At 35.8% G+C, this 22549-nt stretch overlaps 1 protein-coding gene and 1 non-coding gene across 12 annotated transcripts in view; one reads left to right on the top strand and one right to left on the bottom strand.

The window, feature by feature from the left end:
- The window catches only part of LOC115411674 (serine/threonine-protein kinase BRSK2-like), a 152444-nt gene that overhangs the window by 87931 nt on the left and 41964 nt on the right, over positions 1–22549 (top strand). For all 11 annotated transcript variants that reach the window (XM_030123888.1, XM_030123921.1, XM_030123909.1 and 8 more), the window contains exons 6-11: positions 3981–4014; positions 5869–5937; positions 14494–14640; positions 16274–16305; positions 20941–21105; positions 21331–21428. In XM_030123888.1, coding sequence (XP_029979748.1) covers positions 3981–4014; positions 5869–5937; positions 14494–14640; positions 16274–16305; positions 20941–21105; positions 21331–21428 — 545 coding nt within the window. The remainder of the gene's footprint in view (positions 1–3980; positions 4015–5868; positions 5938–14493; positions 14641–16273; positions 16306–20940; positions 21106–21330; positions 21429–22549) is intronic.
- On the bottom strand, positions 10304–10385 carry trnal-aag (transfer RNA leucine (anticodon AAG)). Its single transcript has one exon. It is a non-coding gene; the product is annotated as a tRNA-Leu (tRNA).

Genomic DNA, 22549 nt, shown 5'->3' with positions numbered 1-22549 from the left:
CAATACTTATATTCAACTAGTCCTTATATCTTCCACTCCATCAAACACATGTTAATGCTCAGTAAGACACATATATGGTTCTTTAATACATTTGCACTGAACTAAAATGCATTAATTTTCAATGGGCATATATGCAGCTCAAACAGGTAGACTAGTGCATCCCAAATGTTTCAACATTAATATTTTAATATAACATTATAGTCATCATGGCCTTTAGAAAAATGTTTTGAGGAGGTGGGTAGTGCACTAAAGGCCCCTGTGGAACCCCCTAAACTTTTGTCCTAATGGCATTTTTCCCCTTACATTTACATTTATACTTTAAGTAGTTTTGAAACCAGTACTTTTACACTTTTACTTGAGTAAAAAGCTTGAGTTGATACTTCAATTTCTACAGAAGTTCTGCCCTATCAGCCCACCCGCAGGCCGAAAAAATTATATTAATATTCATCTACTATAAAAAATATAATAAATCAGGACAATGAATGTTTTTTTCAACTTTTGCTCAAAGTTTAGACCCTAATGTTAATAAAAGTACATCAAAAGTGTATTTTAGTGCAAACTTTAATGTTCAAACATGATTTTTAATCTTTGTGGGGTGAAATATACGCTATTAAAAATGTCCGACACGAACAATTAATTTATGCATATCATCGTCAATCCAGCTGAAAAAAAACAGGCGAGGATAAAAAAAATTCTAATTTCTCTTTTAGTTTGTTACAGTTTACTCAGGCATAGTAATAGATACAATATTTTAGACAATGGGAATAGATTCTGTGAGGTCTGTAAATGTCCATAAACACCAAGAACATCCATATGAACCTTATTATTATAAGTATTATAAGTAATTCTTCATTTACTTTGGGTATGTCTTTTTAGGTGTTTTTCCCCTGAAAATATGGTCAGGGTTAAACAGGTTAAACCCTAGTGTCTACACTTCTACCAGAGGAATGAGTGTGAATACTTCTGACACCTCTGTAACTCAGTTACATCTGAACACAGAAACGTATTTGTATATTATTGAGGGACAAGATGAAAATGATTCCTGTTTATTAAACTTTTACAGAGTTTTGTGTTTCTGTAGATCATTGAGCACTGTCCCTTTCAAATAATGCAATAAATGAAAACTGTTTTCAGATACAATGTGACACTTTTCAAAGATAATATCCCTGTCCATAAATACATCCACAAATTTTTTCATAAACCTGAGCATCGCCACAAATTTAATGTCTTTCATGTACATCAGCATGTCTCTTTGAAGCAGACTGAAGTACTGACACAGAAGCTAAGAAACAAAACCTAACGCTGTGAACAAAAGCTTCTTAAATCACTTCAAAATCAAAGGTAATGCTGTATATAGAGTATCTTCACCGTACTTTCGACTATAGTTCATGCTATTATGGGCTGTTCTGATGAAACTTAAGCCTGTTACACATTTCTCGTCGAAGCCACTGGACTCTGTTGACAAAAGCTGTTATTTTACCTCATGTAACACAGGAGTGGCAAAAGGACACACATTCTTTAATTGTGAAAAACAGATTCTTTTGAAAGTAGAGGTAGTATTTGACACTTCTTTATTGCTTCAAAAATGAAATGCAGTCAAAGTCTGAACGTCTTATAAAATAATATTACGGCCACTTTCACTTTACAAATGATTTTTAAAATGACAACAATGAACATAAACTTTGCTGCAGTGCTCATCAGATTTCAGAATGAGCCACAAAACCAAAAATTCTGTCTTTCATTGTTTTTTTTTAATATATATGTTTTAATCACTCTTAATGAAGGGGGCTGTGCAATGATGGAAATAAAAATCATCGATAATTACCCTCACATGTATTAAAACTAGTAACAACCCTGTTTTGAAAATAATTAATGTAAAAAGGTTATCATGAAAATAAATGGTAATTAGATAAATGATAATGAAGTGTTTGATGATGAGATCCAAACGGTTTCATTTATCAGAAGTGTCTGTCTGACAGATGGGCCTTCTAAGGTTAGCTTCTGCCAGTACTTCTGTCTGCTAGAGATGCAACGATTTATTGTTTTATTGACAAGTTAACACTAATTGATAAACATTTGACTAATTTTTTAATACAAAAAGGTTGAAATTCTGTGATTCCAGCTTCTTAAATGTGAATATTTGGCATCCTCCTCCTCCTCTGTGACAAGAACCTCAATATGTTTGGGTTTTAACCACACGTGAGGACGACGCCATGGCTTTGAGAATCACTTTCATGATTTTGATTTGAAGAAGTTATCGACAGAATAATGGACAAGGAAAATAATCATTATTTGCAGCTGAACCATCTGCTTCTTCTCTTTCAGAGGACAAATCCTTAACATTTGAGAACAGAGAACAGCTACTGCTTATATTCTCATGTACTTGGCAATTTTTTAGCACTCAGATTTGTCTGGGTGATTAACAAATTATTTTTCAATTGTTTGACGAACTGAAATCTTAGTTATTACAGAGTTTTGTCTGTAATGAAATTCTTAAAATAAGAGTATAATACATTTAGGCATTGAAGAAAAAATTTAAACTGGAGTCAGCTTCAGGGTTTTCCTTAAGTTTGAGGAGATTTAGGTACTTCAGTAGTTTAATGTAGACAATATTTGACTAAAATCATTGAATTTTTACATCATTTGGAATCTATATTATTACAGTCCTCAAAAAACACTTTAACCCTTTCATGGATTGTGGTCACTACAGTGGACAGTTATTCTACAGCTGTTCTCTTGTATATTCATGGGTTTTGTTGTTGTATTTGCATATCAGACAACTTTGCTGTTCTTGATAAACCTGATCTGCAGTAAAATGTTTGAGAGTAAATCAATTGCTAGTTATTAGACTGTAATTAACAGTTTTCTGAAACAAAAAGTTGTTTTTCACATTATCTCCATGAAGTGAGTAATAACTAGTTTCAAAGTATGCTAAAATGTGAGAAAACATCAGATTAGCTGCATTAAAATAATATTTCATCGTTTTCACACAGTATATCACTTTCTGATATTGCATTTTAAATACATGTTTCTTTTCTTCAAAAAATAAACACATGGTGTCCAACTGAGTGGACATTTTTGTAACTCCATAAAAAACAGGTTCATAAAAAATTTCCAACACATTGTTTTTTTCATGCTTAAAGAGGAATAAAAACACTTAGGAAAAAAAATCTTGATTAAGGTTCTCATAATTCATGCATGAAAGGGTTAATGGTTAGTAGTTTTACATTTATTTACATTTATGCATTTGGCAGATGCTTTTTTCCAAAGCAAATGACGGGGGAAAAACCCAAATAAAAGAATAAAATACAAGAATAGTTTTACTGAATCACATATGTATAGAACAAACAGTTGAAGAATAAACATGATGTCTGTTTGATTTTGCACTTGTGTTCATTTATGTAAATAGTTGTGAATGGTCAAGGAAATTAAATTATGTGAAATGAATTAAATTATGGATGCTTTAGTTGTTCGCTCTCATACTGATCCATCTGTGCATCCAGTCACACAGCAGGTCTCTACAGAACCAAATGCAAACAAATACATTGCTCACTTTTAGGGGTAGGAGATATTATGTTACGTAAGAAATGTTCAAAGACAGACTCTGTAAACTGAGTAGATGTGAATGGAAAAGGTCTGGTACATAAAGAGAAGCGTGGTGTCTATAGATGACATGTAGCTCTTTGTCCCCTGTGCTTTGTGGATGTGAACAGCGTGTCAGAGCACTGGATGTTGTCATGTGTTACCCAACAGGATGAATCGTTGCTACAGGAGTCTGAATTTAGGCCGCTTGGTGTTACATAACGCTTACTTAGCTCAAATAATCCACTGCGGGAAATAAAGTTTTTTTGAATGGATTTTAGGTAAAGTGGTTGGTTTGGCTGCTGGCTCTTTTCCTCTGTGTGTGTGTGTTGTGTGTTGTAATGTACTGGTGTGTTGTGCCCTGATGTGCGCTAACTTCCTGTGTGTGCCTTCCACAGATCTCCGCATTACGCCTGCCCAGAGGTGATCAGGGTAAGTGCTGCTTTCGTTCATACAGTAAGAGCAAAAAGGCTGTGACATCACTGCTGTCATCTCTGTTCATTCTTTATTTGAAGCACATCCAGGCTATTCGCTGAAAATGTCACAAAAGGAAAGAAACAAGGAGGCTGTCTTTTCTAAACAATGGCTCATGTTTATTTAATTTAATTTATTTGCACAAAATAAAAACAGCAATAGAAAAAAAACAACATTCAAACAAGTAACAAAATTGTGCAGGAGAGGTTAGAAGCCAAAAAGAAGGCTTATATGAATACATGAACAATACACCAAAAAAAAAAACAAAAAAAAAAAACAATATAACTGAAATAATAAACTAAAGTAAAAACAATAAAAATTTAATCCACATTACAAATCATCAAATACAAATCAAGTGATCCACAGCCTTACATTTTTTCATGAATTAAAGTCCTTTTCAGATGCTTTTTAAACAATGATGAAGTAGATGTTGATTGAAGTTCAGGTCTTAGATTATTCCACAGATTTGGTCCACCATATTTCAGAGAATACTGACGGACTGAAGTTCGGCAGTACGGAAGATCAAATTCGCTTGAAAATCGTGTCGGAAAGTTGTGAATAACAGAAGACAACATAAAGAAATTGTGAAAAACTTTTGGAAGAATATGAGTTAAGTGACCATATTTGTACATGAAGACACAGGTCTGGTAAACGTTCACATCAAAAACTGAGCAGATGCATTATTAAACGTCTCTTTTTGTTTATGTAAAAAATAGCTTAGAACACTATCAGTTCATCTATACCAGTGGTTGTCAAACTTTTTACAGTGGAGTACCCCCTGAAATATACTTTTTTAACTAAGTACCCCCAACTGTCACTTCAGCATTTTTGATTGACAAATATTAGGCAAAATTTGTTCCTGTGCCAAATGCGTTTATATTTTCAAAACTTTGCAAATGAACAACATATATTTAACTGTAATATACAAAAAATAACCAAACTAAATAAATAAATTGGTCATTAATTAACAAATGAACCTTTCAGCTACACAAAATATTTACTTAGCTACTCAAATAAACTCATTTTGAATAATATAAAATAGAAATGTTCTTAAAATGTTACCAAAGCTTTAAAAAGATGATTGACAATAAAACTATTATAAGAGTGTTTTTATTGTGTTTTAGATTTCAGCATTAACTCTGATTATTTATTCTATATTCGGTACATGATGACTTATTTAATGCATTTTTCCAAAAAATTTTCAAGTACCCTCTGGGGGTATGTGTATCCCACTTTGGGAACCCCTGATCTATACCAATTTATAGCTCAAAATGTGTCTCGAATGGCTGTACGTTAAATAAAACCACGAAAAATGAACAACTTTAGTGATAACTAGAAAAGCACTCGGAGAGCACAGACCTCTACCAAGGCAGATCAGTGCCCCTCCCTCCCTCCGATCACCACCAAAATTTAATAATTTGTTCCTTGTGCCAGTATCAACATTTCCTGAAATTTTCATGAAAATCCATCCATAACTTTTTGAGCTATCGTGCACACGGACAGACAGACAAACAGACAAACCAACGCCGGCAAAAACATAACCTCCTTGGCGGAGGTAAAAATGTAAAAACACATGACATCTTAACACATAGTAGATCTAGATAGAAATGAATATTTAAAAAGTGCAATAAAATATAAAATATGCTCATAAAACCCCCAGTATTTATACATTATACATGGCGACAAATGGAAAAAATCTGAACATTTATTGCGTATGGATGTGTTAGCGTTTAACTGCGCTTGTCTGTGACGCCATAGAAGAGGAGTTTGATAAGAGCCACCAGCTCATGCCTGTACGTCTGTCTCTTTCAGGGTGAGAAGTACGATGGGAGGAAAGCTGATGCGTGGAGCTGTGGAGTCATCCTGTTTGCACTTTTAGTGGTGAGTGACTGCAGAATCAGAACTGTGCAGCCTCTTCCTGCTCCAAACCATGCACTGAATGTAGAGAGAAACAGAAAATTAATGAAATGGATAAGACATAGACCACTTCCTCCTACAAAACAACATTATTTGATGTATTTACATAGTACTGGACAGTGTTTGGTTGTCGTAGCTGCCATTCATACCAATATTATCAACAGAGTGAAAGTCCCGCCCCCTTGCAGTTGTGTTTTCTTTTTTATCCTGTCTGAATCAGGTCATCATTTACACATACAATTAGGGATGTAACGATTACCAGTCTAACAATAAACTGCGGCAAAATTGCCAAGGGTTAGTATTACCGTTTAAATTCTAATTATCATGATAACTGTGTTTGATTACCGCACTTTTCTGGTGAAAACACCTATGTAAAGATCTACTTTTATGTCGAATATTTGAGTATAGTTTTAATTGTTTGCAATTCTAATTGTATATACCTAATATTTGGAACCAATATTCACTTTTAAAGTCTTTGAAAAGGCTCGTTAAGCATCTGTGTGTTATTTACGCAATAAATGATATACATTTTTCGAATCGGATTTTATATATATTTTGTGTGTTTTTTGTCCTTTTGTGTTGATATAGTAAGTTAAAGGGAAAAAATAATAGGCAGATGAGATAGATGAAGTTGTGCTGAAAAAAAAGATACCGAACACGGGTATAGTAAACATTTGTTTATATAGTATATAAAGGAAAAATCTAAAGGACTGAAAAACAGACAAAATAGACTCAGACCACTAAGGGTTAATACTTGAATGTTTCTGCAACAGAAGGGACATTGTGCCAATTTTTCATTTGGTTTTTTTGTTGTTGTTTTTTTCAAAATACAACGTGGTTCAATTATTTCAGTGTGTGTATCAGTACTTTTTGAACATTTTGAGCACAGTTTCAACAATACCACGATAATAATGATAACCGTGATAATTTTGGTCATAATAACCGTGATATGAAATATTCATATCGTTACATCCCTACATACAATACTGTTCAGAAGTCTACCTCTAAGCATGTTGTTTTTGAAGGTAGAGTTTATATATGCATGGCCTTAAAAGACACACAAAAACTGAACTAAATGTGTTTTAAAGGTTAAAGTCACTTTTTAATTTGACCTCTGACCCCATGACAAGAAGCAGCACAAACAGTTAAAAACATCTGACGTGTTAAATGAAACCTGGTATAAAATATCAGAAAATTAATGCAATAAATGTCATATTATCTGAACAAAAGGGCTAAAGACATGTTAAGTGCAAAGGGGGGGTCTTACTAGAATTAGTTTGTAGAATCTGTTTTTATCCTTGAAACATTTGTTTTTACTGCTGAACATACTTCACATACATCCAGACTGGATTTTAACACAGAGACTGACAAATGTGTGGAGGTTAGAACTTAACTAAACCAACGAACCTAATGTTGGACTAAGACTTCTGCATAGTACTGTATATTTGTCAGTGTAAAAGACAATTTTAAGTCAAGAAAGTCATAGTTTATTCAAAAACTGTTGAAGTATCAGAATATGAAAATATGTTTATGTTTATGCATTCGGCAGACGCTTTTTTCCAAAGCGACTTACAGGGGAAAACCAATCAAATCACTCAATCAATCAAATTTTATTTATATAGCGCCAGATCACAACAAAAAAGTTATCTCATGACACTTTATATATAGAGTTGGTCAAAACCAGACTAAGCCAATTTACAGAAACCCAAAAGGATCTAAAATATGTAAATGTGAGGACTGCACGTCTGACAGTAAAATGTTTCTGCAGCTTCATCATAACCAGACTTACAGTCAGTAAAGAGTGATTTGTAGAAACTGTTTTGGTCACATTAGATTTCAGTTTTGACAGAGCAAATCTTTTCTTATTGTCAAAGTTTGTGAATATATATTTAACATACTGCAGGTCATCTTTGTACCACCTCACTGTGAAGCTGTCACTTTTCAAACAGCTTGTACATCTGTCAAAATTAGTCCAACATCGAATAAAATATTGAGTAGAGTAACATCATGACCCACCCAGGAAGAGTCTGTGACCTACTTTTGGAACAGAACCTGTGTGTCCCAGGTCACCAGTCTACCAGTCTACCTACCAGTCACCTGGGAACTAAACTCCACCACTGCACTGCTTAGATACTGTCAAGAATTAAAACATGTTTTGTCATTTTGTTGATACAAAATGACCTGAGGCAGTGAAGTGCAGCCCACAGCTCCTGAACCTCTCTCCTGTGATTTTGTCCCATACCATACCATACCATACCATACCATACCATACCATACCATACCATACCATACCATACCATACCATACCATACCACACCCATAGGTCATGTTAACCGAAAATATTCCGTCCCTGACAGATTGTTTTTTTTAAATGACATATTTTGGGTGTAATTCAATTCTTCAAGGAAATAATTGTTTAAAAAAAAGAAACAAACAAAAATTTGCCTTTTTAACAATATCATGATATATCGTGATATATTGTATTGTGATTCTAGTGTTGTGATTTGTATTGTATCACCAGATTCTTGCCAATACACAGCCCTAATGACTATATACTATACTGCATGACATTGTGTAGCTTCACGATTCGTATTTCAGTAAAATAGAAAAGAGCAGAGTAGAGTGAGGTGGCCGTCACACACAGGCGAAGTGTTTAGGTGTTGGAACAGTGGTAAATAACGATGTTTAAAACATCTAAACCACTGTTTGTGTAAACCCATTTAAACATGTACTGTTCATCCATCAAATATGTTGTTTTTCCAGTAGCTTAGTTCTCCATGTTGGGAATCACAGGAGCTTAGCAGACACACAAACAATAATGACGTCTGTTCACACAGTGTCTTAATAACCTGACAGTGATGAGTGTGTTTGTTTGTGTCACACACTCATCATGTGTGGGTAAATGTCTCCTCTGCTGTCAGAGGCCATCTGGCTGCTCCATGTGACCACATCAGTCATCTCGTCACTGAGCGCGCTCACTGCTGCAGAGCTACGCACTGACACAGTCATATTAATGAACTGCAGAACCCTCCACGTCTATCGTAAGAAAAATCTAACAGCATTTATCATTAATCATGTTCATCCAAGGACGTACACCCCCATACTTGGTTTAACCCATGACTTCATTTCAGACGACATTTAGAGCTTCAATAGAGTAGGTTTTAGAGATTCTGTTCAAGTTTATGTGCAGAGTATAAGACTTCATTTTTACCTGCAAACACACAGTCTAACTTTAATCGTTGATAATCATTCAGATCAAAAGTGAACGCTGTCCAAAAACACACAACTTTTGTTCCGCCCCGGCCTAGGGGTTTACCAGGGTGAACATAATATGCTCTACTTTGTCCCCTCCCAGCTCCCAAGCACAGTCGTCAGTCACAAACTAAAGTTCACAATATTTATTTTTTTAGCAACTAAAGCAGGGTTGGAGGAGGGCGCGGCTAAAACAACAAACAAAATATCTTCTTCAGAGTTCAAACTAAATTATTTACTCCAAAATAAATGCAAGAAATAAAATACAGAAAAACTAACCTAAACTCCCTAACCAAAAACAGGAGAAAAGGTGAAACAAAAAAAAAGGCCGACCTCCCCTACCAGAAAAAGGACCAAATTACAATAATACTATTTACAACTGTACACAAATACAAAGTCACACTCGAACACACGACTGACGATCACACACAGGAACACACGGTTGGAAGCTGGCAGGAGGCAAGAGAGAGCGAATGGCTGGATCCAGGGCCATTTAAAGGGTCCGGGCATTCACGCTCCACCAATCAGCTTCCTGCAAAACAAACACATAAAAAGGCACAGCACCCCTACAGGACAGGACACACACTATACAGAAAACATACATATAACCACAAACAGATAAATTATGACCCAGGGTCATAACAATAATAATAAAAAATTTATTTGTAATGCGCTTTAGATTTTTATCTAAAAATCTCAAAGTGCTACAGGCAATAAATAACAGAGAATAAAAACAGAAAATAAGTAAGCCACTGTATAATATATTTGCCCTCATGGCTTCTTCTTGTGTTTTTCCATGTGTTCTTCTGTCTTTCATTTGTCATGTGAACTTTAGTCCATATTTTTACATAACATATTTGTACTATTGACTGTTGCATTACAACCATCACATGAACGTCACTGATGATACAGTCACAGTGAATCTCCTGGGTTTGAATTGTTAGAACATGTGGAGCGATTTTCGGCATTGACTTCTGAGAGTCCAGTGACCGACTGCAGTGTAGTTTTACAGATTAGATTACACAGAACTTCACTGATCCTTTGGGCAGAGTCCTCAGGAAGTTGAGGGAAAAGTTCATGGCAGTGGTGGGATTCGAACCCACGCCCCCGAAGAGACTGGAGCCTTAATCCAGCGCCTTAGACCGCTCGGCCACACTACCTATGTACTAAACATCTATAGTATATATACTGGACAGTAAACTGACATTTAAGTCTAATACTGACATGGTGTGTGAGAAAAATCAGCAGTTTCTCTTTTTTTTCAAAGGGAACTGAGTTTCAGGTTCACAGGTCTAGTGTTTTAAAAGCTGTCGTATTGATTTTATATTGAGTCTGTGCTCACATTCTCTTTCATCTGCTACTTTTAATCTTTTAAGGGTCAAACACAAAAATGCACTCAGTTCATATCTGAAGAAAAATAACTGGCACAGCACTGGAAATAATGCAAGAAAATGTATCTATACTGCCTGATGGTTCTGCCACACTCATACTCTGACCTACTAAAACCATATAGAAACAGCTGTATGCAGGTGTGTGTGTGTGTAAACTTTTTTGTAATATTGCTAATTTCTTTCTTACTTGCATGGAAAAACTGTGACACAACAGTTTCCTGTGGGTCTAATAAAGTATTCTGAATGTGAATCTGAGTCAAACCCTGTTTAATAAATCCAGTCTGAAATAATCTAATTCAGCAGAATGTTTACTGATGAACACTGAAGCTGTTGGGACTCCTGACATCTTCACGTCATATCTCCTGTTAATGTGTTCTTTTGTTGGAAGCTCCAAGATTAAGTCTGGATTCTTTCAGGTCTCATTTTTCTACATTTAATTTCTGACTTGATCTGACCACAAACAAAATATAACTCAGCTGAGGATCCACACACCCAGCAGGAAATGGATCCAGACGTTCCAATCCACATCACTTTTATAATCCTTGTATTTTTGTACAAGAATACAAAAATAAGAAAGAAGATTTAAAAAAAAAAAAAAAAAAGAAATAATCCTTGTAAACTGTTCTTCAATCTCTGGGCTGACCCCTCTTGTGCTTGGTGGATTGGGTCACAGAAAATGGACTAGTGTGATCTGACTCTAAAGTCAAGCAGATGTGATACCTCAACTCTATATAAAACCCTATACCAGTGTTTTTCAACCTTGGAGTCGGGACCTCATGTGGGGTCACCTGGAATTCAAATGGGGTCGCCTGAAATTTCTAGTAATTGATTAAAAAAAAAAGAAAAAAAAAAGACAAACTGTCAGTGTCTTAAATGTCACTGCGTATTGGCTGCAAATTTAATGAAAGAAATGTATAAACACCAGTCATAGAAAAATCTTTAGGCACTGGAAGTGTGTATTATGTGCATGTGTATGAGTGCCGCATTAACATAAAGTATCGAGGCTCTAGATTAGTTTTAATGTAGTTTACATTCAGCTTCCAAGAGACATTCCCTTACTTCAGTGTTTTTCAACCTTGGTTGCCTGAAATTTAAATGGGGCCACCTGAAATTTCTAGTAATTGATAAAAATGAAAATAAAAACTTACTAATAAAAAATATATGGTGAGTTGGCAGAGACGATCATAATCCATAATAGACATGACAAACTGAAGCTGAAGCTGAAGCACTGTGGTTCTGTTTCTGTGTCAAATGTTCATTGTGGTCAGTTTCAGATGCTGCAGCTCTTTCATAATTCATAGTTTCAGTTCTTGTTTGTTCAGTATTAATTGTCCTCCTTGTAAATCACAGCTGGACTGACTGTACATATCCTGACCAAGGAAAATAAAATTCTCACTTTGTGCAGTAATCTACACCTGGATTTACTGCCTCTGTCCACAATAATATAATAAATAATAATATAATAAATAATAATGATAATTATGATTGTCTCTGCCAACTCACCATATATTTTTTATTCGTAAATTTTTATTTAAATTTTTATCGATTACCAGAAATTTCAGGTGGCCCCATTTAAATTTCAGGCAACCAAGGTTGAAAAACACTGAAGTAAGGAAATGTCTCTTGGAAGCTGAATGTAAACTACATTAAAACTAATCTGGAGCCCCGATACTTTATGTTAATGCGGCACTCATACATATGCACATAATACACACTTCCAATGCCTAAAGATTATTCTATGACTGGTGTTTATATATTTCTTTCATTAAATTTCCAGCCAATACGCAGTGACATTTAAGACACTGACAGACTAAATGTCATCTAAAATTAACATTTATTTGCAACGTAGTATTGCAAACTGTTACATGATCAAAACAAATTAATTTTAGCAAAAAAATTGTCTCCGTTTTAAATGTCTGGAGTCGCCACAAATTTGTGATGTTAAAACGGGGGTCATGAGCCAAAAAAGGTTGGGAAGCACTGCCAGTGTGTTTACATCTTATCTCCTGTGGTTTACGATCCACAAACTGTGGAACAAATTGTGTGTGGAGATAAAACAAATATCAAACATAATTCAGTTTAAAAAAAGATATAAAGAATTGATTCTTGAGAGATCCAGTATTTAATAATGACAATGAGGCCTGTTTGTTTATGAATGATGTTGTACTGATAAATCTGCTGGAATTATTGAAGAAAATGTTTGATTTGTTGAGTCTGTTTGTCTGACTGCACTGACATGAACAGACTGTTGGGGATAATTCAGTTACTGCATTATGGATTGTTGTGGTTCGATGCTAAAATTAGGGAAATAGTATAGGCTGACTGTTGTATAAAGTTAACGATAAAGGTGTAAAAGCACTGAGGGGTAGGATGAAATAAGTTTACACTTCTTCCTACTCCTTTTCAACCATGCAAAATTCAGACTTGTATGTGCTTGAAGATAGATTCTGTCCATTTAAATGTTATTTTGTTTATGTCTTAATTTGCTTTGTTTTGTTTTATTTTCTTTGCATGTTCGAAATAAAATAAAAAAATGAAAAAAAAAAAAAAAAAATCCTATGTGGGCATGTGCATTTAAAAGTGTGTCTAAGGTAAAACTAAAGTTCTGTGTTCATAAATCTGTCGGTGTAAAGTCAAACTGGTTTTAATTCACTGTGGGAAAACATGGAGAAAAGGGAAAAAAAAAAAGTGAGATTCAGAGGCCTCAGTTCAGTCAGGACCATAGTGAGTTCAGCTGTGCGCTGTGTCATCATGCACACTGCTGAAAGGCTGCAGGTGTCTCCAATCAGACAGCAGCAGCAACTGATAAAAGGGCGGAGCAGACGCCGCTGCGGCTCCTATGTAAACTTCAGACTGCTGAGCAACAGATGTTTGGAAACTGTGGAGGGGCGGCCGATGAGACTATTTATGAAATGTTTGGTTTATGTGCTGCACTAAAACTGTGATTATTTAATCATAATGATAGTCTCACATTAATGTGCTGTTGTGTGTGAGCGCGCCAGAGCGCAAACAGGGTTTAAAGGGTTAAACTTAAAGCTGCCTGTTTGTAACTGCAGTGATGGGGGTTTTGTTAATCAGTAAGGTTATTTGTGATTTATATTAAATATGATTATGTATGTTAAATATAAATTGCCTGGGTACAGGATTTCAGCTGTCTAATTATGTCAGTTAATTATAGTTAAAGTCGTGACTTTGTTGGGTCTAAATATTGTTAATTGAGTGTAATTAATTGGATTTTTTGTTTTGCTTATTCTATTTATTCAGATTTGTTAAATATATTATATTATATATTTCTTGTTAATCAATTTAAATTAAACAATTTTTGTATTGTATTTTATCTGTATGTAAATATCTGTTTTTCTATATAATGGTGAATTTGTATTTATAGCATTTTGTACTCATTGATCAATTAATTGCTGTGTGTTTTGTGTTGTTTATTGTTAAAGGTTTTCCACCTAAAGATCAAAGACAATCACGGCATTCAGTGTATGTGCACGCAAAGGACCTGTCCCTCTGAACTTTAATAAAAGAAAAAAAAATAGAGGTAAAGTCGTCCTGGGAATCTTTTGAGTGAAGTCCAGTTGCCCAAACCACCTCCAAATGTTTGCGCCTTTTTTCAAGTTGGGGCAAACGGCAAGAAAAAAAAAAACAAAACAATCAAACAAACCAGAACAACTTGACAGTCGGTTTAGTATGTGACCAAGATGCGACCCAATACTATGCTAAGAACTTTACCAGTCACTAGTGAAGCAAAGAAATCTAGTGAAATAAAGGAATTATCTTAAAACATTAACTACTTCTGTCTAATATGTGATTAAACTTCAGACTTCAACTATCTAAATTCAAATAATATTTCACTCCTGTCATATGTGTGCAGGGAGCTCTGCCGTTCGACGACGACAACCTGAGGAACCTGTTGGAGAAGGTGAAGCTGGGAGTTTTCCACATGCCACACTTCATCCCTCCAGACTGCCAGAACCTGCTGCGAGGAATGATCGAAGTGGACGCCACCAAGAGGCTGACGGTGAGACGGCTCAGATCTGTTCCACTGTGAGCAGGTCAGGAGGAGCCAAGTCCTGCTCCTGTAGACTACTGCTGGCTTTGTGTTCTTACTGCTTCCTCAGGGAGATCTGATGGTAAATTTAGCGCAATCACACAGTGACCAGCCCTGCAGCTACTGGGCACTGCAGAAAAAACCTTCTGCTCAGAATAGAAACATTAAGAAGTAACAAAGAGTGGTGGATGATGCACTCTCACTGCTTCTACTTGTTATCTGAACAGAGTATTAGATGTGGATCAGTCATCTACATCTGTACAGCAGTGAAAACACCTGCAGTCTGGAGGTTCAACAGTCAACCACTTAATAAAAGTATCAGGACGGATTTGACCTAAAAATCACCTGAAGCTCAAATCACTGCCCATAAGTTCAAAGTTTCATTGAAATAAACCGTATCCAAGAGGTTTTTTTGACTTACCACTGATGTTTGTCCTAGTCCTGGGCATCACATCATCATCTTTTGTTGCAGATAGATGAAGGTGAATATATAAATCTTTCATTTAAAAAAAAGTACAGATTATACAGTAGAGATATCTTCATTTGACCTTTTTGTCCTGATTGCCCATATATACAAATTTTTTTTGTTCTGCTTTCCTGTTGAATAAAGACATAAGATGAAAAAAAAAAAAAATCAAAAATGGAAAGAGTGAAAGAACTACAGCCTCCTGTCCATCTCTTTCCTTGTTCAGTATCTAAACTACTTGTCACAGTGATAGATTAAAAACACTTTATTTCCTCTTGATAAAAACATTTCTTACACTGAAGCTTTGACATGACTTTTAATACAGGCTGTGTTTGTAAGATTGGTTCTGGTTCTGTTTCAGCCTGTTTATGTGTTGGTGTAAAAGATATTTAACAAAGTTCATGAATTACACATTATTATAACTGAACAACAGCAACGGTAAAAGAAGGGTGATGTAAAATGAAGAATGACCGGATTAAAAGTCTGGATCAGGATGTGTTTATATGTGTCATGGGGTTGTGACTGCTGACACACAGAGTCCAATATACTGACTGTACAAACTAAATATTTAATTAGTGAAGTTTGCATTATAAATTTTTGCTTCGAGTGATTTGTTGGATTTATGGATTGGAGCGATCTGTGGATTGTTAGTTCTTCAGACTGAATATATAAATATATATATAAATAAATATAATATATGAAATCTATATTATCTATCTATATTAGCATTAGCTGCAGTTAAATGATAAATCAACATTATTTAGTAGCAGTATTTAGAACACATGTGACTAACCCCAGCCCTAAATTTATATAACAAACCCCAGTGTGAGTCATCCAATTTCTTTTCACTGGGCAGATAAGAGACAGATTTAGATACAAAAAAAAAGGTCATAAAAGAGAAATAATTACACCAGTTGGTCGGGGTTACATCATGGAAAATATGATTACATCAATCTCAAAAAGATGAATACAAATTTGATTGTATTTTGATTTATATCTATTTATCGTACATCACCTAGCTTAATGTTCATCAAAATGTGTGTAAAATAAAACCTACTATGATGCATAAACAAACTCTGTAATCTCACACCATGCCCTGTGCCATTAACACCTCTTTGTCTTTGTTTTTCCTTACAGTTAGAGCAGATCCAGAAGCACACGTGGTACCTGTACGTATCTACTATGCCTGTCTTTTCTTTCTCTGTGTGTCTCATAAATATGATCATGTATCCATAAAGAAGAATAATGCTCTCATCAAAGTCAGTTTTTGATCTCTGATGGTCCATTAGTCCTCTGAGAGTCGTGCTAATGCCTCTTTGATCTCTAATGGATTAGTTCTGGACTCAGAAAATGTGGTTCTCTTCTCATTGGCTTTAAACAGCCACAAACTGATGTTGGTCTGTTATTAAATAGTGCAGCACATACTGTACTCTTATATGGAAGCTTTTACTACCTCTGTTCCAGGTGTGTTATGTTTTCAGGTTGGCTGTGTCTCTTCTGTGAGCACAGTACTTTACTAAGAGTGCCTGGACGAAGCTTAGGTATGGTAGTGAGGGATAGACTGATAAAAATGTAGTGGTCACGAGTCGACACGGTGGTGCAGTGGTTAGCACTCGTGCCTCACAGACAGAAGGTCCTGGGTTCCATTCCAACACCAGTCGACGGGGGGTGGGACCTTTCTGTGTGGAGTTTGCATGTTCTCCCCGTGTCTGCGTGGGTACTCTGGCTCCTCCCACAATCCAAAGACATGCACTGATAGGTTAATTGGTTCATCTAAATTGCCCATAGATGTGAATGTGAGAGTGACTGTTTGTCTCTATATGTTCAGCCCTGAGATGAAGTGGTGAAATGTCCAGGGTGTTCCCCACCTTCGCCCATAAGTAGCTGGGATAGGCTCCAAGCGACCCTAGTGAGGATAAAGTGGGTTCAGAAAATGAATGAATGGTCAAAAGTCAATGACACAGTGACAGTGTTCTTAAAAAACACTTTTCACTCCGTTATTTGAAGCCGTGTAAAAACAATAAGTGGAAATCATTTCACCAAAAAATACACATAATACAAAGCATGGAGAAAATTTTCAAAGTTTAATTTCCATTCACTTTTGAATCTATATACTTGGGAAAAGAGAACCAGGGGATAACACATTCACAAGACAAATATTTATTCAGAATATTGTCAGTAGCAGGGAAAAAAGCCATCAATAGGAAGTGGCTAAAAAGGGATGCACCAAAAATGGAGGAGTGGATAGAGGTTATAGATGACATCTATAGGATGGAGAAGTTGACTTTCTCTGTCAGACTGGATTTAGACAAATTCACAAAGTATTGGAAAAACTGGGTTGATTTTATAAAACTATTAAGAGCTGATTTTACTGAATAAGAGTATTGTGCATATAGATCCATGTAAACCCTGGGTTCGTGCTACACTTTAAATGTTCAATATTCATCTGATACAGGGGAAAAGAATGGAATGTGAAATATGTGTTGTTTCCCTTTAACTATATTTTGGGTTGCTTTGTATATTTTTACTCTTCCTGTCAATGCTCCCCTGTTTGAGAATGTTTTGCGTTTTTTTTTTTTTTTTCTTTACATAGAAGTCATGTAAATGACGTAAAATGCTAAGATGATGCTGATTGAAAAATAATAAAAAGATAATTACAAAAAATACACATAATACTCTTAAATCTCTAGTTGAAATCAGGAAACAAAAGACTAGAATATTCACCTTTATTGTGCATCTCTCTCCTCTGTTTTAATCAAAAGATTTAATAAAAATACAGATGAAACTGGTGCAGTTTCATGCCATTGTACAGAAGTGGAAAGAAATTTAGCTGAGCAGTAGAATTGCATCCACATGAACACATACAATGTTTGAGAGCAGTAGACTGACAATTATTGTATTTTTCAAGATAAAATTATTGTTTTTGTCAAGGGAGTCTGGAGACTTTGAAAGAGTCACATACCTTGCTCAGTTTAAAAAAAAAACAAAAAACATATGTCAGCTGGTAGAACAGACTTAGTACAATATAAAAGAGGCAAATGCTCCAGAGTATGAACATTTTCGTACTGCTTCAGCAAGATATCGTGTGTTAAGGTGAGATATAAATTCCAGTTAGAGTACCCAATCTAGCTGCAACCTTGGATGTATTCATTCTCTGAATACGTCCATGACAACAACCGGAAGAGCATTGCAACGTCGTCGTCTTCTTCTCATACTGGAATGAGGGCAGACCAGATGCTACAGTGACTCGATGCTCACTCTAGTGGTACAAGAACAGACCATCTGCAGATACATGTACCTGGTTAGTTATGTAACTACTGTACAGATCTGTGCAGAACAATATATTGGCATCTTTCAGATAAATGAAGCAGAAACTGAACGAATTATACACATAATTGTGTTAGGGCTGCATGATATTGGGGAAAAAACTGACAATGCAATTTTTTTTAACCCTTTGATGTATATTGCGATATGAAAGAATACTCAGGAGGATATAATGGCTGTGTAGCACCAACGTAAATGGTCAAACAAATCAGTTGTTTCCTCTCGTTGTGGCAACAGGTGGAAGACACTGTCGACACAGAACACGTGTTTCAGTTTCATCCTTCTTGTTGCCAAAATAATTCCAGATAACTGACGTTGCTTTTCTTTTTGGCACCATGTCTTCTTTTAAGGGGATTTTCTGTTGTTCATTGCTCATTTTTCAATACTGTTACCAGCGACTCACTCCAAACTGATTAAGAACGATTGTGATTGGTTTATCGCTGCGTACAGTGTGTGTCAGGTACCCTTGAAATTAGATGAGAACATGTTGAGTTCATTTGCCTCTGACCAAGGTTGTAATAGTTTTGGATTTTTCATTATAGTTTAGTTTTATTTAGTTTAGACTTTTTTTTTTCTCTAATTCAGTTAGTTTCAGTTAGTTTTTAGAGCAGGTTTGCTAGTTTTTATTAGTCCTTGTTTTTTCTAAATGCTTAGTTTTACTTTTTTTTTCATATTAGTTTTAGTTTCTTCATATATTTTCTCTTCCTCAGCGTCGTATTCAAATAAATCTGATACAGGACTCTGCTGTTTTCTCCCAACTTCAGTCTCGATTTTGCCAGGTAGAGTGGGGACAAGAAGCTGACTCTAAACGACAAGTGACGGATCATAAAGTTTCGTATGGTGCCAGCAGCTAAGATTGCTTGAGCAAAATAAATTGATTTCATATCAGTCCGACATTGACAAAAACAAAAACAAAGGGAATTTTATCCATAATTTTATATGTTTTAGTTAGTTTTGTAAGCACACGGTAGAGTTTCAGTTCTAGTTTTTCCTTTTAATTACAGTTATTTATTTCAGTTAACGAAACAGTTTTTTCAATTCTAGTTTTCGTCATTTTGTTAGTTTTCGTTAACGATAACACTGGGGAACAATTTGAAAAAATTTTTTGTTGAGTTAGATTTTTATGCTGATTAAACCTAAAATTGGCATGCTGATTCCAAAATTGCAGTCAGTTTTTTTCTAGCACATCAAGTTTTTCCTCCACAGCTTACCCTCCAGATAAGCAAAATTCCACTGATTAGCTGTAGTAAGACTTGCCAGCTGAGTACGATTGGACTCATCTACAGCTACATGACCACTTGTTTGTGCAGTCACAAATGAGACAGTGCGGTGAGAGGTGTGTGCAGCTCCCAACTGGACAGTACTATCAATATCTGCAAACAGAAAGCTAGCATAGTAGGAATTAAGAGGACTTGTGCTGGCTTTCCTCTTAACCTTGTAACCATGGGCATAACGTTGTAAGTTCTATTTCGTTTTATGCTGTTTTTTTAGTTTTCAAAGCTTGTAACTATTCCATCTTAGTGTTTTATTTCCATAGGTATATATTTCCTTTGTTCCAGATCATGTCTGCTCCTGCTCCTTCTCGTCGTAAATGCCTAAACAGCCCTGACTCCTTTTGCTTTATTTGTGGTAGTTTCACCATTCCAAGTCAGAGGGCAAACATCAGTGCATTTGTCAAACAAGCATATTTTGCATATTTTAAAGTAAAAACTCAGTGATCAAGACAAGCCATGGGCCCCTCACAAAGTGTACAAGCAGTGTGTCAAGAGTTTACGGATGTGGACCAAAGGAACACGTGAAAAGTTGGCATCTGGTATCCCCATGGTTTTAGCAAAAAGATTGCACAGACTGTTACTTTTGTTTAGTGAAAACATCAGGATGTAACAAGAAAAATAAAAGTAAAATAGAATATCCTAATCTACCATCAGCTATAAGACCAATGCCTCATTCAGCTGAAATTCCAGTGCCAGTTTTCAAACAACTACCTCCTCTAGAAGATCTGAGTGATGTTGAAAAACGCCGTGACAGCAGTGATGCAGATTTTGAAATTCACGAGGATTCAGTTCACAGAGGATTTGATCAGCACGAGTTGAATGATTTGGCACGTGTTTTGGGCCTATCAAAAAAAGCTTCAGAAAGTTTTTATAAAACAAGCACATATCTGTTAAGTACAGTATTTTTCATATTTTTAAAGAAAATGGGGTTCCTATAGTTCAAAAACTTGACGTGATAGAGAAAAACCGAGATCAGTTTTGGATTCCGCATCCAAAAAATTAGTTAAAAACAGCTGTCAGACCTAACTCAACAAAAATTGTGTTCCCCAGTGTAATAACCTTGCCTCCTACTTTGCAGAATCTGTGATGTGACTATTGCGCACGTACATCGCGATGACGATGCTCAAACAATATATTGTGCAGCTCTACACTGTATCTGGGTATAGTTCTTTTGGGGAGGTAACTCAGTTGTCTGTGTTGTTTCAGAGCGGGTAAAAACGAGCCAGAGCCTGAGCAGCCCGTCCCGAGGAAGGTGGCCATCAGGACACTGGCTGCAGCTGAGGAGATCGACCCCGATGTCCTGGAGAGCATGCATTCACTGGGCTGCTTCAGAGACAAGGATAAACTAACCAAAGACCTGCTGTCGGAAGAGTGAGTGAGGGGGCGACGGGAAACTGATTAGAGGCGAGGCGATAAAACCACAGAGGAAGAAAATTAAGTTAGAGGAAGTGAATGGAGGAAAGAAATATGAGGCAGTAGGGAAAATGTCAGTTTGATGAATTCTTGTATTTAAGATGTCCTCTGATGATGAAGCGTCTCACTGTCCGGCCGTTTACCAATGAGTGCACATCTGACTGTGATGTCATCTCTCTGCAGTGACAACCAGGAGAAGATGATCTACTTCCTGCTGCTGGACCGTAAGGAGAGGTATCCGAGCCACGAGGACCAGAACTTGCCGCCACGGAATGAGATCGGTACGAAGAACCACCTACATTCAGCAGCCGATCAGAGGATAGAAAGTTACAATAATTTAGTTCATAATAGAGTTGAGAAAGTCTGTAAACCTAATGTGAAAATGTGTCCTGATTGATCTAATAATGATCAAATGTAAAAACACTCTTATTTCACATAACTTATTCAGAGATAATCAGGTATTAGATATTCAAGAGTTTTAAAAATTGCTAAAAGTGTCAAAAAGCCCATAAAGATGAGTGCTAAGGATCCTTATTGTGTTTTGAGGTTAAAATAAACTCTGTGATGTAAAATAAAACTGGGAAATTACGATATCGCTCAGTCCTACAATCTCAAGACTTTATTATTTTGTTCTTTTTAATGGTTAGCTGACTCAGTGCACATGTCCTGGTAACTTTGTGCAAATTATAACATATGCACAGATAGTTTTGCAGGGTAAAGATGTAGTCTTTTAGCCAGTGTTGGTGTTTTATTTACCATTTATATTTAGCTACATTGTGCAGGATAATGGCGATCGCTAAAAAACAGCTGTTTGTGGCAGAAGCACAGGGACACACTCTGAATTGTTCACATCATTAGAGCCTTTGATAAAAACATATAAATGCTATAGTTGGTATATTGGATTTTACATGCCTGAAGGTCCGATCACCTCTACAGCATGTAAGACAACCACTTACACTGCAAAAATTAAAACCTTACCAAGTGTATTTTTCTCATTTCTAGTCAAAATATCTCATCCCACTTAAAATAAGACATAATCACCTAAGGAGTCACTTTTCAGTGAGATATAAGAACTTATTTTTAGACAATAGATCTTGAAAATCTTATTTCAAGAAATCTTACCAAGATAATTTTCACTTGTTCCATTGGTAGATTTCTTTGCTTAATTCAAGCAAAAAAAATCTGCCAATGGAACAAGTGAAAATTATCTTGGTAAGATTTTGTTTTTTTGCAGTATACTATGTACTGGGAGTCTGTACAGTGAATTACGTTTGCATTTCCATTACAAATCCAACCAGTTTAACTTGAGATGAAAGCTTTTGTGCCATGTTTTAGGTTACAGATTAGCCAAGTTATTTGAGTATAGAGTGGGAGAATGAGATCCAACCGCCTGAGACGCATT

Source organism: Sphaeramia orbicularis, chromosome 3 (assembly GCF_902148855.1).
Source record: "Sphaeramia orbicularis chromosome 3, fSphaOr1.1, whole genome shotgun sequence".
NCBI lineage: Eukaryota > Metazoa > Chordata > Actinopteri > Kurtiformes > Apogonidae > Sphaeramia > Sphaeramia orbicularis.
This window is presented reverse-complemented; position numbering and strand designations above follow the sequence as displayed.